At 37.4% G+C, this 16,830-nt stretch overlaps 1 protein-coding gene across 4 annotated transcripts in view; it reads right to left on the bottom strand.

Annotated features, from left to right (window-relative positions):
• Nucleotides 1-10,174: 10,174 nt before the first annotated feature.
• The window catches only part of PPP2R2A (protein phosphatase 2 regulatory subunit Balpha), an 81,734-nt gene continuing 75,078 nt past the window's right edge, over nucleotides 10,175-16,830 (bottom strand). For 3 of the 4 annotated variants that reach the window (XM_061425881.1, XM_061425882.1, XM_061425884.1), the window contains 3 exons: nucleotides 16,337-16,506; nucleotides 14,180-14,271; nucleotides 10,175-11,164 (listed from right to left, as the gene is read on the bottom strand). In XM_061425881.1, coding sequence (XP_061281865.1) covers nucleotides 10,885-11,164; nucleotides 14,180-14,271; nucleotides 16,337-16,506 — 542 coding nt within the window. In that variant the 3' untranslated portion in view covers nucleotides 10,175-10,884. The other variant, XM_061425883.1, reaches the window with a different exon arrangement.

The raw sequence follows: 16,830 nt of genomic DNA, 5'->3' as shown, positions 1-16,830 counted from the left end.
TAACCCTCCACCTACGTCCTATCTCCGTGTCTTTGTCGTTTCCTTGGTCTCATTTATGTGTGGCATCTATTTCTCTCGGTCTGTCATTTGTTTTTTTAACCTTGTTTCACTATAGTGTGTTCTCTCTAGTGTTAGTCGCTCAATTGTGTTCGACTCTTTGCGACTCTATTGGCTTTGGACTGTAGCCAACAAGGCTCCTCTGTCCATGGGATTCTCCAGGCGAGAATACTGGAGTGGGTTGACATGCTCTCCTCCAGGAGATCTTCCTGACCCAGGGATCCAACCCGGGTCTTCTCCTTTGCAGACATTCTTTACCAACTGAGCCACCAGGGAAGTCCAGTATTTCACTATGCTGACGTTAAAATTTTCAGGCAATCGGATATGTTATTTTTATGACTTGGGAATACCCTCACACCATGATTTTTAATCTATTCCCTAGAATTTTTTTCTAATAGGTTGGATTTTTATACTTATACCTTAGTCCATCTGAAACTTATTTTTGTATGTTGTAAATTGCTTAACTTCAGTTCTTCGCAGTTGATCCAACAGTATTTATTAAACCATCCTTTCTACACTGATTTGAGAGTACACCATTATCACATTTTGAGTGAGTGAGTGGAGTCGCTCAGTTGTGTCCAACTCTTTGCGACCCCATGGACTGTAACCTACCAGGCTCCTCTGTGCATGCGATTTTCCCGGCAAGGGTACTGGAGTGGCTTGCCATTTCCTTCTCCAGGGGATCTTCCTAACACAGGGATTGAACCCTGATCTCCTGCATTGCAGGTGGATTCTTTACCACTCAGCCACCTGGAAAGCCCTTTATCAGCTTACTTGAGATATAACTCACATACTCTACAATTAACCCATTTAAAGTTCACAGTTCAGTGTTTTATTTACAGAGTTGTGCAGCCGTCTCCACAATCTAATTCTCAATTTATGTCACCTCCAAAAGAAACGCTATGCTCATTAGTTATGTCTGATTTTTCCTAACTTCTTACATTTGATACTTATTCCATTCATTATTTATTTGGGTGTTTAAGAATTTTTCTCTGTTCAGAGTATGTTTTTGTACTACTAGTTTGGCGATTTCTCTTAGGTTTTCTCTGGCGCCTAATTTATGGTTAATTTGGGGAATGTTCCATGAATATTTGAAAAGAAGGTATGATTCCTGTGTTGAAGACAGCACATTTGACATATCTATTGGAACTACCTTAATAATTAAAGTTTTTTGTATTTTTTCCCTCTGTGTATTTCAAGAGGTCAGTTAGTATTTCACTCCTGATATGTTTCTGTTTCTTCTCTTTTGTTGTAATTGAGGCTTCACTATTTAATGCATAGATGTTCATAACTGTGTCTTTATCATTATGAATTGGTCATAGTTTTGTCCTCAGTCCAACCTTGTCTGATATCATGATTCTGGGTTTTATTATTGTTGTTGATGTTTGTGTTTAGTTGCAACATTTTGAGAAGGCAATGGCATCCTACTCCAGTACTGTTGCCCAGAAAATCCTATGGATGGAGGAGCCTGGTAGGCTGCAATCCATGGGGTCGCTAAGAGTCAGACACCACTGAGCGACTTCACTTTCACTTTCCACTTTCATGCATTGGAGAAGGAAATGGCAACCCACTCCAGTGTTCTTGCCTGGAGAATCCCATGGATGGAGAAGCCTGGTTGGCTGCAGTCCATGGGGTCGCACAGAGTCGGACACGACTGAAGCGACTTAGTAGTAGTAGTAGCAACATTTTGATGTACTTCTACCCATTTTTTTTAACTTAAAAAAAAATATTTATTTTTAGCTGTGCTGGGTCTTTGTTGCTGCAGGGACTTTTCTCTAGTTGTGGCCAGCGGGGTATTCTCTAGTGGTATGCGGGCTTCCCATACCGCAAGAGAAGTGGTAGCTTCTCTTGTTGCGGAGCACGGGCCTAGAGCACAGGCTCAATAGTTGTAGCACAAGGGCTTACTTGCTATTCGGGAAGTGGGATCTTCCCGGACCAGGGATCAAATCCATGTACCCTGCACTGGCAGACAGATTCTTTACCACTGTGCCACCTGGGAAGCTCAGCAGCTAAACCTATTGTGCACTTAATCTGAGCCAGGCTTTATGACTATCTCATTGAGCTAATTTCCTATTTAATTCTCCCAACCATCTTAGGAGTTAGGTATTGTTACTATTTTATAAATAAGAAAACCATGACACTTGCTAAGTACCATACACATGATGGCGATACAGCTGGTACTTGGACCTGGAACCATTTGACTGCCAAGTACAGACTCACCACTACCATGCTCCCGTTTCATTTCCACACACATGTGAATGAAGCTGCCAGCGTATTCTGATTATCGTCTTGCTTCTTAGCCTCCAAGGCACTGTCTAGAAAAATGGTTCCAGTTGAGCCAGATTCCTCTTTACCCACATTTAGAGATCCCACCTGGATACAGTCTGCGTTATCCTAACCAGCTGCACTGCCAGGCACCCTTCCTTTGGAACTTTTTTACTATAGATCACAGAGTTCCTACTTATCAATTATGGGCTTATGCAAAGTTCAGTATGTTAGGTGTAATTATTTACCATTTCATTGGTAGGAAAGAATGTTTCCTTTCAGACACTAAAAAAAAAAAAATGCTGCCTAAATGCTGGTATGTTAATCCAGGGAGTGATTTCTCTCAAATTATAGTTTTACTTTGCTTTCAAGAGAAGAGCCATAATTGTATCATGCAGAAAATGTTTTCCCTTGATCTCTGAAGTTTTGTCAAGTTTGAGAACACTGCATTGTTATTGCCTTTGAAAAAATAAGGACCAAGTGATACAAATCAGTCAGGAAATGGACATTTTGGTCCACAATTTTTGGAAATTGCTTTGGTACCTATAACACTGATAGCTAAATTAGGACCTTAACTTGTCTCATTATGTAACAAATCTTTGTCTACAACCATTCTGGTGCAGACTGCATCCAGATTTTAAATGTAGTCTATTGGTCTAGAACTTTCACTTTTGGGAAATTGGCCTAACAAAATAATCAAAGAGGTCTGTCCATGGATAATCACTGCAGTATTACTGGCCACAAAAAAACATAGATAAAAAATCTAGATGTGGCCAACAGAAAGTCAGTAACAGTGGTACTTACTTCCTTGTCATGTAGTCATGAAGAATGAAAATGTTGATCAGTGATGGGAAAATGTGGGCCATCATGTGAAAACAGTTTACAGAACAGTATGAATAGCCCTCCAGCTTTTGTATCTATATGAAACCAAAAGAAATGTATCTGAGAGGAAGAACTGTGGATAGACTTGATTTTTATCTTCCTTTCCTGGCAGTCTATTAAAGAAGTGGTTAAGACTGTGGGGTCTGGAGATGACCCAGTTGGGTAGTATTTACGAGTCATGTGGCTCTGGGCAAGTTACTTTGAGAAAATAAGTTAATTTGTGTAAAATCCTTAGTAAAGTGCAATTATCATCATCATTACCATTATGAAATGGAAATTAAGTAAAAATACATATGTCTTTAATATCAGAGAGGCATCGTGTATAAGATAGAGCAAAAAACATGGGACCCAGAGTAAGAAAAACTGATTGAGTCCAGGCTTTCCAGTGATGAGATGCTGGGCAAGTCACATCCTCTCTGAGCCTGATCGAGGGTCAGCTAGGAAAAGTAATCCTCTTTCACCATCTCGGGGATGTAGTAGGCATCAAATGAGATGTTTGTAAGACATAACCATGATGTACTCTGCAAACCATTATTGTGTGTGTGTGTGCTCAGTTGCTCAGACGTGTCCAACTCTTTGTGACCCCCATGGACTGTATTCCCACCAGGCTCCTCTGTCCATGGGTTTTCCAAATAAGAATACTGGAGTGGGGTGCCATTTCCTCCTCCCAGGGATCTTTCTGATCCAGGCTCCAACCCACATCTCCTGCGTCTCCTGTATCAATTGGCAGGTGGATTCTTTACCACTGAGCCACCCAGGAAGCCCATTATAAATTATATTGAGTGTTGATTGCATATTGTACCCAATTACAAATAATTTTGCCTTGTCTTGGCCCTAAAGCAGAAGAGGTGTGAACTCAGTGGTTTCAGAAGGGAGGAAAGGAAGCAAACATGGTAGAATCAAAGCATGAGCTCTGAGAGGCCTTCTCATCCAGTGACCAGATCAGCTTCTCTGCAAAGCCCATCAGCACTCAGCTGCCAGCTGAGACAGTGAAGAGGCTCAGAGGAGGAAAGAACTTTATAGTATTTTCTTAGACTGGCAGCATTCCTGGTGTGGCATTTCACCACATCCTAATCACCTTGTTCTTTCCTACTGAAGGCAACAGCTACCTGGCCTGATCAGTGGATCCTTTCAGGCAGTACTAAGTAAACTGGGCAGCAAGAGTTTGATCTGGATTGGGGCTAATACATTTTCAAAGATCCTGTGAGGAAGCAAAATGTCACTTGGAAAACTTCAAATTGTGATGGTTCATTCTGCCGACTCTGCTGAGAGATTCGGAGGATAATAAAACAATAATACATTTCAATTCTTGAAAGGGACAGATACTGCAGTTTTCTTTGTAGTGACTCACAATTAACATGACCCTCAACACAACAATTTTATATTGTGTCATCTTTAAAATGAGGAGTTTGGTTTAATGAAGTTTGAGGTCCCTTTAAACAATAAAGTAATTCTTTGATGTATAGGTCAAGATTAATTAATGCTAATGAGGGACATTATTTGGTATTTTGAAGTGAACACTTCACCTGTAGTAATTTTTCTCTCATAACCTTTAATGGAGTTCAGAATTAGAACAAGAACACCAGTAATAGAAATTAAAATGTATTAAGAAATAAAAGCATCAAATATAAATATGAACATAAAATAACTTTTTCTCATTTTAAGCTGGGGAAGACCTAACTACAAATGAATAACTCTTTGGTTTGACTATAAAATAAAAAATTAAATCCCAGTTTATAGTATTTTGAGCAGATTAAAAAATGAGTGTTATTAACTGTGGTCTTAAACCTGACAGTTTGTAAAATGGACAATTTCCTTGAAGGGAAAACAGCCAAAACTCATTTAAGTAATAGATAATTTGTATAACTTTATGTCTTCAAAAAAAATTAAACTCAGTTAACGTTCTAAAGAGACCCAAAGGGCATCACTTGTGAATTCTATCCAACACTGAAGGAAGAAATTATATGAATTCTGCCTACAGTCTTTGATAACATAAGTAAGAAGAGAAACTCATTTTATGAGGTCAATACTACACAGACCAGACAATGACATTGAAAGATAAACAAACTATATGTTAATATCCCTCATGAACCTTGCAAAAATACTCAACAAAATACTAGCAAAAGAATCCAGCAATGCTCTGGGAATGCAAGGCTGGTTCCACAGTTAAAAGCCAATGTAATTCACTATGTCAACATCATGAAGAAAAACTACATGATCATTTTTAATAGATACAGAAAAAACATCTGGCAAAACCCAACATCCATTCATGATTAAGAACGCTCAGAAAACTAGGAGTAAAGGGGAATTTCCTCAGCCTGGTGAAGACTATCTACAAAAACCTACAACTACTAAACTTAATGCTAAAAGACTGCATGCTTGTTCCCCTGTATCGGTGATGAAGCAGGTTGTGTCTAGCATCACTACTCTTTTCACCATCATACTGGAAGGTCTAACCAGTGCAGCAAGACAAGAAATAAAAGGCATTGGAAAGGAAAACTGAAAAGACTGGGAAAAATAAAACATTTATTATAAATAATAATAATCTGCAGACATGGCTATGTAGAAAACTTTAAAGAAATCTACATAAGTAATCTGGCAAAGTGTCAGGATACAAGGTCAATATACAAAAATCAATCGTATTTCTAGATATTAGCAATGAACATTTTGGAAATTGAAAATTTTTTAAAAGTACCATTTATAAAAGCACACACAGAGAAAACCAGAAAGTACTGATAACGTATTTGTGAGATCTTTATGCTAAAATCTAAAAACACTAATAAAAGAAATCAAAGACCTCTATGAATGGAGCAATATGCTGCTGCACTCATGGACTGGAAGGCACATATTAAGATGTCCTCTCTTCCTGAAGTGGTCTACGGATTCAATGCAAATCATTAGCAAAATCCAAGCAAGTGGTTTTGTTCTTGTCAACAGGCTGATTCTAAATTGTATATGGCAAGGCAAAGGATCTAAAATTAGCAAAAGTTCTCAAAAAGAACATAGCATTTATGCAAAGCTACCGTGATCATGCAATGTAGTATGAGTGAAAGTTCAGACATAAACTTAACAGAATAGTTCAGAAATAGACTAATGGTGTGTCAACTGATTTTCAACAAAGGTGCAAAGAAAAATGAACCTTAATCTATGTATGGTACATATGATTTTTATATGTAACACATAAAAACCAACTCAAATGGATCACATTCACATCACTAAATGTAAAAACTGCAAACTATTAAGTTTCTAAAATATTTAAAAAACTTTGTCACCTTGTTAGGCAGATTTCTTAGATATGATACCGAAAGCATAACCCATTAAAGAAATAGTTGAAAAAGTGAACTTTTGTGAAAATTAAGAACTTCTGCTCTTCAAAAAGCTCTGTGAAAAGAAAAAGAAAGCAAGCCTCATTCTGAGGAATATTTATAAAGCACATGGGTGATAGTCTTGTAGCCAGATTATAGGAAATAATATCTGACTAAAAATATGTAAACACAATTTGGCTTATCATTTTTACTTTTTCTGATTGACAAAGATAAAACATGAGATTTTTATCCTTAGTTAGGGGTATATTTGTGACAGAACTTCCACTTTTGGAATGGAAATTTGACAATATGTACCAAACTTTAATACAGTAATTTCTAGGAATGTATCCTAAAAATCTTACACACCAAGGCTGGTGTGTATGTTCACTATTCCAATACTTCCACTTGCAAAAATGAAAATAAAAATCTCTCTTGATGACAGGACTAGTAAATAAGTAATGTATCAGCCACAAATTGAGGCTATTCGAAGGGGAAATCTGGCTTCAAGTATGCCCAGAAGAGAGCCAACAAAAGTACATAAAAATATGAATGGGAATTTTCTCTGCATGGTTACTTCTGGGTATTTTTTATTCTTTCTGAAGAACATGTATTCAGAAGAAAAAAGTTAAATTTTTTTTTTAAAGGAATTTAGACATTCCAGAGTTAAGAGCAACATGAAACTCCTGGTCTTCTTTATGGTACATAAGGATCTGATTTTGCAAGAAGGGGGCAGGCTGAGTAATCTCTGACTAAAAGAAAAGGCAGCTCATAATTTTCAGTGTCATTTTTGCTACTTCTGCAGTAAGGCAGACCATGGACAGATAGCAGTTGACATCTGGGTCGCCCCTCAGTCACTCACTCTAGGGTTGTGTTAAATAGTGGTTTTGTTTGGGCATAAATACACTTTTAACTTCCCCTTTGTTTGGTTCCCAGTTTGGTTCTTAATAATGAAGCTCTTTTGGTATCTCATTTATGCATTCTCAAAAACACCTCCTAAATGTTGGTCAAGACTCACCTAGTGCCCCCTAGTGGGAAAGTCCTCAAATAACTGGCTGCTATTCACATATTTTTGTTTGCTGAATTCCTTCTTTTGGAGAAAACTAAATTTTGTAGTGTCTTCCTTTTTACAGGTAGCGTGCTAAGGTGGCCTTTTCATATGTATTATTAACTTTAGGCATGCAATTCTTACGTAGTAGGTCACATAGTTTAAAACCATTATGCAATAATCTGTCAAGCAGACAAAACTCAATTACTACACTTACAACATTTGAGAATCCCAAGATTTCTCTGAACTTCTGATTAATACTAAAGATGTCTTGACCTTATATGCATAGTTGTAAGATGAAGCAGAATCAGTTTCCAAGGCTTTTTGGAGAGGAGGGGTGTGTAAAGAACTTTTTTTTTTTGTAAAAAACCTTTTTAAACCGTGGTGTCTCTTTTGCTCTCACAAACAGCTTTAATTATAAACCATCTGAACGTGTAAGTACCTAAAATAGTAGTGCTCTTATATACTATAGTAAATGGGCTTCATTCTTGATTGCCTAGCACTACCTTTCTATTCTGAAGGTTGGAGCTTGGTTTTGTTCTTCTATAAGTACACACTACTATCTCCATTTAGTGTCCCCCAGCAAGGTAATGGCCTAAATTTCACTAAAAATACTTTTATCAGTTAACTGTTTCGTTTTCACAAATAATTTTCCAAGAATAAACACATTACTTGTATAAATATTGTTAAAAAAGGTAAGAACCTCAATTTTATTGTTTTCTTTAGGAATGTCTATGACCAGAATAATTCTCACATTTAAGGTTTTTTAAAAATCCTCACTTAATCTGAAAGGAAAAAGTGTGAATGCACTTTTCTATTCCAAAAGTCTAAGGGCTTCACAGAAGAAAGCTTAACATCCAACAGTTACATGAACATGTTTATATAGATACAGAGATTTAGATAATAACTATTGCCCAGCCACTAAAGATCAAGATTAAAAGAATGAAAGTTCTCCTACTATTATTTTTCAAAAAGGTTGAGCGAGAGGGACAGAATATGTATGTTTATAGGTGTCAAGAGAATGGGAGAATATTAAGCAACTTGACAAGACCAAGTTTAACTTTTATTAATAAAAGGATTAACCATGACCATGAGTGGCTGGGCTTATAGTTTGCTACATCAAAGAAATTAAAAATTGATTAAGAATATTTATAATAGCATTCATTTTATAGAGGCATTTTAATTTTTAAGCAATGTTTTTTGTAAATATATAAAACTAACCCTTAGTGTCATGGAGGAGAATCATCATAACTACTGCTAAATCAAAGAAGAATTTCCGAGAGCTGCCTGACGATGTTTATCTCAACACCTACACCCAAACTTTAGGGAAACAATCTCTCTTTAGGGAAAGATCTGGAAAACTGCCTGATCAGAGTCATCAGTGTCTGCTTGTAGCCAGGGAATAGCCCACTTCCAAGTCAAGCATGAAGAATAACACAAAGTACAAATGTACCCAAGATCCCCAAGTAAATTAGGAAAAGTGCCATTATTTTAAGAATTATCAGACATATAATCAGTGTTTAAATACAAATTCCGATTTGTTAAGTCCAAAAGATAACAGTAATTTTATTACATATCATTTCTCCTGTGTGCTAAAAATGTAACTTACAAGACACAGTACTTGTATACCTGTGGAGGGGTTACGGTGGAGTTGTTGAATCATTTTTCATTGATGAGAACAGAACGACAAGGTAGTGGACAGATAAGCACTTGGGTCCTCTAAAATTCAAAGCGGTACTACTGCTCAACCAAAACACACTACCATTCTGTTAATATGAATGCCTACTCATTTATCTTTTAAAAATAAAGTCCATCTTTTTCTCCATTAAAGCTTCTGCAAGATTGACACAAGGTTCCTTCTACCTGTTAAAATAGGGGTGCTCTTCATCTTTGGACAAGGTATCACCATTTAGGGAAAATGTAATCATATACATTACTAAATTTTTACTTGAGGCAGCTGTTGGAGTCCATTAAGCACTTTTGGAACACTGTACCTTTAAAGTTTGTCTTTAATATTAATTGCTTTGGAAAACCAAAAATAGAAGAAAAACATCTATGGCAAAGTACATTTCATTCAGATTTGACAGCAGTAAAATATGCGCCCCCCCCCCCCCAAATATTAGTGCAGTGTCAATGTTGTCTATGTAAATCACTTGAGGATAGTTTTGTTATGGTATGACTGAATAACCAAAAAAGTTTTAACTTGTTTAAAAAGTTTGTCTTTGACTTAGTATTCAGTAATGCAAAAATGAAATTAAGCACTGTAAAAAGTCTTTAAAAATGAAGTTCTACAAATGTGGTTCCCATTTACAACAGTTTTCATTAACAGATAATGAATTAAGTGTAGACACAATGTATCCAGTACCCTTATAACTACAATTAAAAAAAATCTCTAGTAGCATGTATATAGATCGTGATATCTTTAGGAATACCAATATATAGTCAAAATATGTTCATACAGAACCAATACCTCTCCTTCTCCATGTAAAGAACACTTTTTAAAAATAATTAACAAAAATACCAATTAAACAGTGGAACCTCATTTCACTTGACTGCACCCAAAGGTATGACACAAAATATTGGCTTAAAGAGGTAGATTAAAAAGAAAAAGGAAACCAGATTCTCCATTCTTTGTCACTTTTATTCAGTAGTAGTATTTTTTTTCCTTATTTTCAGTGCCAGACACGGCAAGGAGTGATTACAGCCAACTGTTATTAAAACATTTGTTCGCAACATGTACCCCCTTTACCACTGACCCCAAACTGACTCGTGTGCTTTCGTTCTTTCCTTTTTATACCACCACCAAGACTGGGTGGAGGGGCAAGGGGAAGAGATGGAGGGGAAGAGTCCAGGAGCCAGAGAGGAGGAATGCTACAAGCCACAGTAAGAATGAGCTGTATTTAATTTAAAAAAGGGGAGGAGGGGTGTACCCCACAAATGATACAGTAATGAGGATACACAATTAAATCCCATAAGCATGACTGAAGGCTTTCACTGTGTTTGACGTCATCACAATGGAAGGCATAAAAAGTGGAGTAAATCAATGTTGACACAGTCCAATCTAGTCCATTAGGCAAGATGGTGCAAGAAGTCATTTAAATTAAAAGTGCCCTACCCTTACCTAAATGGCTAGCAGACATGGAGAACACCACAGGGAGGGATCCACAGAGCTTTCTCCATGTAGCTATGGAAAATGTGTTGTCGAATGGCACATTGTCAAACACTGGAAAAGGGGCGCCACAATGGACCTCTCTCTTTTTTAAGTACGAATGCTAGATTCAACTATCTCAACTAAGCAGGAAGTGGGTTCTTCTGCTAGGAAGGCCAACCCTAATTCACTTTGTCTTGAAATATATACAGATTGTTTGTAGTAGCTACAGCAATGATATTTTCCTTGGGGTGCCAGGCTGTGTGAAGTATTTTCTTGTTGAAGTCTAGGCTGTCGACACTGATTTCATCTTTCTTTCGCTTGCCACTTGCACACACTTTGCGTGGCTTCAGAACCGTGCGAGGTTTATTGTTTTCTCGTGATGCTTCCAGGGTTATGTCTCGCTTTGTGTTCCGGTCAAACATTCTGAAGAAATTATTGTAAGATCCAGTCATGACAACACTGGAAAAGGAGACAGAGCATCCAGTCAAATAATGAAAATGAGTTTTCGATGAACATTTCACTGGTGAAATTCAGCCTAATGCTCCAAAGCAGGAGCTACTGCAAGCAGATCTGGGTTTAGGGAGAGGGCTGCTGGCACCAACCCAGAGACCGATCACTGGAATAAACTAGGAATACGGTATTAGTACTTTGATGTCTATTCATGACTCCTTTCATGACTGCCCAAACTGTCACCAAAGTTGAAAGCATCCTCAAGTAAGGCTTGTAAGTAGTAGTGAATGGTCTAAATTGAAAACATTTACAACCCCAGTCTATGCAGTCCTCCAGACCAGCCAACCAACAACAAAACATAAAAGTATGGTATACACTTCTAAGAAAACAAAGCTTTATTCTCTGATTTACATTATAAGCTACTGATGTTCCCAGGACACGTCAGGTTCAGAAAACAGCTTATGAATGCTTTAAAGAAATCTGCATCAAAGAATATAAAACAAGTAGCATATATGATTTTTATTAATAAAAAACTCACTTAACCTAAACAATATATTGTAAACAAATATTTTTGACAGATATTTTTATAATTTCTGTAGTTTAGACTGGCATTCCCATGTTACCTGCATTTGTGAGGTTTTAATGGATTTTAATGGATTCTGACACCTAGTCTATAGCTATTTAAAAGGTGTTGCTAGCCAGCATTTCTATGGTATTCTTGCCAAGTATAACCTGAATCTAATCATGAGGGAGTATTAGACAACACTCAAATGAAGGAAAATTCTATACAATGAATGGCCTGTGGTTTTAAAACAAGCTGAGATCATGAAAGACAAGGGAAGAATGAAGAACTGTTCCAGATTAAAGGAGACAATGAGATGGGACAAAGAACACGATTGAGGGAACTTGTGATATTTACAGGGATCTGTGGATTAGACAGCAGTACTGCATCCATGTGAATTTTTCTGCCTTAGATGCCCACACAGTCATTATATAGGAGAGCATCTTTCCAAAAAAAATTTTTATGTTAAGGGAAACAAACAATTTTTCTATAGTGTAAGATGCTGTTCAAACACAAGGAGAATGAGCTGGTGTAGCTGCGCGCTGCATCCTACTCCAGCAGCACCTTCCCTTTTCTGTTCCCCTGATGCCTCAGGCAGGGCAGTGGTGGTCAAAGGCGAAGCCTGCTTACTCCTTCAGCTTTACTGTGGCCAGCCTACTACGTGGCCTCATATTATAACCAGATAAAAATAATTTAAAAAAATCAGACAACAGATAAATGATTCAAGTTCTGTTATCTTCAATAGCACCAGGAAACCTGAATCACTTATCAGGCTTCAGTGATAAAACTATTGTTGAATAAAGTACTCTAATGAATATCTTGAAGGTAGGTTTAGTAATTTCAGAATTATGTTTTCTTTTACTATTGTCTGTTCTCCTGGAACATAATGAATGGTAAATAAATACATGGAACAACAGACTGGTTCCAAATCGGGAAAGGAGTACATCAAGGCTGTATATTGTTACCCTGCTTATTTAACTTATATGCAGAGTACACCATGCGAAATGCCGGGCTAGATCAAACACGAGGTGGAATCAAGACTGCCGGGAAAACTATCAGTAACCTCAGATATGCAGATGACACCACCCTAATGGCAAAAAGCAAAGAATTAAAAGAGCCTCCTGATGAACGTGAAAAAGGAGAGTGAAAAAGTTGGCTTAAAACTCAACATTCAGAAAACTAACATCATGGCATCTGGTCCATCACTTCATGACAAATAGATGGGTAAACAATGGAAACAGGGACAGACTTTATTTTTTGCGGCTCAAAAATCACTGCAGATGGTGACTGCAGCCATGAAATTAAAAGAGGCTTGTTCCTTGGAAGAAAAGCTATGACCAACCTAGGCAGCATATTAAAAAGCAGAGACATTACTTTGCCAGCAAATGTCCGTTTAGTCAAATGTGATTGTTTTCCCAGTAGTCAGTCATGTATGGATGTTGAGAGTTGGAAAGCTGAGTGCCGAAGAACTGATGCTTTTGAACTGTGGTATTGGAGAAGACTCTTGAGAGTCCCTTGAACTGCAGGGAGATCAAACCAGTCAATCCTAAAGGAAATCAGTCCTGAATATTCATTGGAAGGACTGATGCTGAAGCTGAAGCTCCAATACTGTGGCCACCTGATGCAAAGAACAGACTCATTGGAAAAGACCCTGATGCTGGGAAAGACTGAAGGCAGGAGGAGAAGGGGATGACACAGGATGAGATGGTTGGATGGCATCACCAACTCAATGGACATGAGTTTGAGTAAGCTCCAGGAGTTAGTGGTGGACAGGGAAGCCTGGCATGCTGCAGTCCATGGGGTCACAAAGAGTTGGACATGACTGACTGACTGAACTGAATAAATACTGACAACCAAACTGAAAAGATTAAGACTTATCCTTTGAAATAATGATGCACATTTTGATGGCACAGTAAAAAGAAACTGTACTATGGCAAAGCTGTGGATTATAACAAGCCTAATCACTCATGGTAATATGGTTAAAATAATACATAGTAATTACTTCTTCTCTTCTATGAGGTATTGATGTAGTATCCAGAAAAACTGGTGTGTAAAACTCCAAATGAAGTATCTATCACCTAAATATTTCTAAAACCAATTTAACAGCAAAGTAACAAACACACTGAAATTTCACCATTTAAACTACTGGTATGTAAAAAAAGTGATTGATATGGTTCATTAAAGGGATAAATTAACATTTATATAATAACATTATAAGTTTCTAGTGTATTTTCACATTTACTTAATGAAACACAATGTTTAATTTTTATCTGCCAATATTGCTGTAAGATTTCAAGGAAACCCTGGGGAAAATAAAGTTGGGAAATGTAATTTATCTCAGTTGAAAAACACATTGGCCATTAGCAAATGTGGCAATCATACTAGGAGTGAAATAGTAAATTTCTTTCCTCTAACAATTCACATTTGAATAAGATGTTCAGTTCAAATTAAAATCAATTTACCTGTCAGATCCATTCCAACAACATTCAAATTTGTCAAATATGCAGTCATTTTCATACAGTGAACAAAGTTTACTTCTGAGGTATTCATGCACCTGGGGCGGGGCAGGGGAGAAAAAAATATTATACACACACACAAACACATGGGTACTTAGCTTATATCACATGATCTACTGCTCTTGAAACTGGAAAATGATTCAACAAGTCTGTATCTTTTTAAGAAGGAATATATAGACACATGGATTGAGTGAAACTCACTCAGTCGGGTCCAACTCCTTTACGACCCTATGGATTGTACCCACCAGGGTCCTCTGTCCATGGAATTCTTAGATCATATACATACTTTAATCTCATTAAAACTCAATTCTCAGAACAAAACAAAAACTCAATTCTCTGAGAAATAGTAAAGGTACCGAGCTCCCCGTTCCACAAATACACATTTTTCATTCATACAACTGAGAGATATACCCTCTTGGGGATGGCACATTTACTCTTTGTAAGTTTGACTAAAATAGGAGGCCAGAAAACATCTTAAAATGGCACAGGTAAGACACTGATTAAAGAATATATAGCAATATTTGAATTTTCCAACACTTGATTTTCTATTAATTGTTGATTAAAAAACATATAATACTGTGGCTTTACTTCCTTTTTAACTACCGTTTTTGGGGCATAACTAACTGAAGCCTACAGCACCATTAAATGCATATGTTATGCACTGCATGACCCTGCCCTGATCCAGTGATAAATTATATGGTTACTTCATGTATGCATCATGGAAATATCTGACACACTTGTTATTGCTTACACACAATATGTACTCGGTCACTCAATCATGTCCAACTTTCTGTGACCCCATGACTGGCCCACCAGGCTCCTCTGTCTATGGAATTCTCCAGGTAAGAATACTGGAGTGGGCTGCCATTTCCTCCTCCAGGGATCTTCCCAATCTAAGGACTGAACCTGCATTTCCTGTGGATTCTATATTGGCAGGTGGATTCTTTTACACTGAGCCACCTGGGAAGCCCATTTCTTACATAGTACCCAAAGCTAATGAAAATAGTTGTTTTTTTAAATACAATTCTATATTCATTAGTTTTCCACAAAGGGATCAACTAGAAAATAAATTTTTAAAGTATTCTTAGAAATGATACATTTCTATATTAATATTACTATGTTGTGATCATAAGGGAAAAAAAAGAGTCTCCATCTCACTGTTCTTTTTCATTTAAATGAGAACCTTAAAATGAAGTAATGATAGAAAAGAACAAGTACTTTCTCAATGCTTAGAATTCTCTATGAAACAACCTAACTCATTTTAAGTGTCTGTTTTATCTTTAATGGAATGATTCAGACCACTGTGTGTGACATTTTAAGTGAAAATCTGTTAACACAGAGGATTTACAACACTTGTGGGTTAGGACCCACCATGAGTATGTGAGGCAAATAGTAATGTTAACATTACCCTTCAATCACATAACAGGTCAGCTAGATGCTTATACAAACTCAGTGGGAGTTGAATCTGCACCTGCTACACTGAGTATGATGTGAGTCTACTCCAATCACTAAGCCAGGCCAGCACAGGTAGAAAAACTGCACCCTGTCCCAGCTGTGCACATCTTCATTCTCTTCTCCAGAAGAAAGGGACCCACGGGAGCAGCTTGGCTGACAGGGAGAATCCAGAATTGACATTCTATGACAGACAGGCAGCCCCCAAAGCTGTCTGGTGGGTACTCATATGCCCCTCTCCTTCAGCTTAAGACAACAGTTACCAGCCAGTTCACCTGACTGGGCAACACGCCAGGGTTAACCTCTAATTCAACTAGCACTGTCCACACTCCATCTGGGATGCCTCTAGTGAAGGCCTGGCTATTCTCCCCCGTCTTCTCCCCAGACCTCGGTAGAGACCTAAATTCCATCCTCACTTCAAATGTAGATAACAGTAGGAAAAAAAAGTTATCACTGAAACAAATTGGTAGCTTTACATTTTAATTGTAAAACTAAATAGAAAACACAATCTATAAAAGTAGATATAAATTTAACATAAGGAAAAGCAGTGTATTCATGGATCTCTGAAGGAAAAAGCCCAATGGTGAACATACACTTTGTACTAGGGTTAACACATACAGGCTATATACTCATTGAAAGAATTCCAAATACCTGGTATGTTTCCACAGGCCTGTTTTCCATATTTAAGTCCCAAATTTTGACTGACAAATAGTCTCTAGTCATCATATATCGACCACTATGGCTGAATTTTACATCAGAAATTGAAGAGATGATTTCAGAAAAAAAAGACCTGTTACTGGGATCTTCAGGTTCTTCAAACACTGAAAACAAGCAAAAAAGGTTGGGACCATCTGTAATTACTCTGGCTTGGACAAAGCATTTACACAAAACATTATTCACAAACTTCCTAGCAGTGAGCTAAAAATGACAGGCTAATAAAGAACTGGAAAACATCTCAAAGAACATCTGTAAGATTGTAACCTCCCTGAGAGAGTTTCTTAGGAGAATGAGAATACAGAAGCTGAAGAAGCAAAGTACATTATGTAGCACAGCACTTTCCAGAGTCATGTGGCTAATTCACCAGAACCAGACTTGTCTGCCACATCTGACATGTGTCAGCTCTGTGGTCCTACATATACCTCACT

Source organism: Bos javanicus, chromosome 8 (genome assembly GCF_032452875.1).
Source record: "Bos javanicus breed banteng chromosome 8, ARS-OSU_banteng_1.0, whole genome shotgun sequence".
Taxonomy (NCBI): domain Eukaryota; kingdom Metazoa; phylum Chordata; class Mammalia; order Artiodactyla; family Bovidae; genus Bos; species Bos javanicus.
This window is presented reverse-complemented; position numbering and strand designations above follow the sequence as displayed.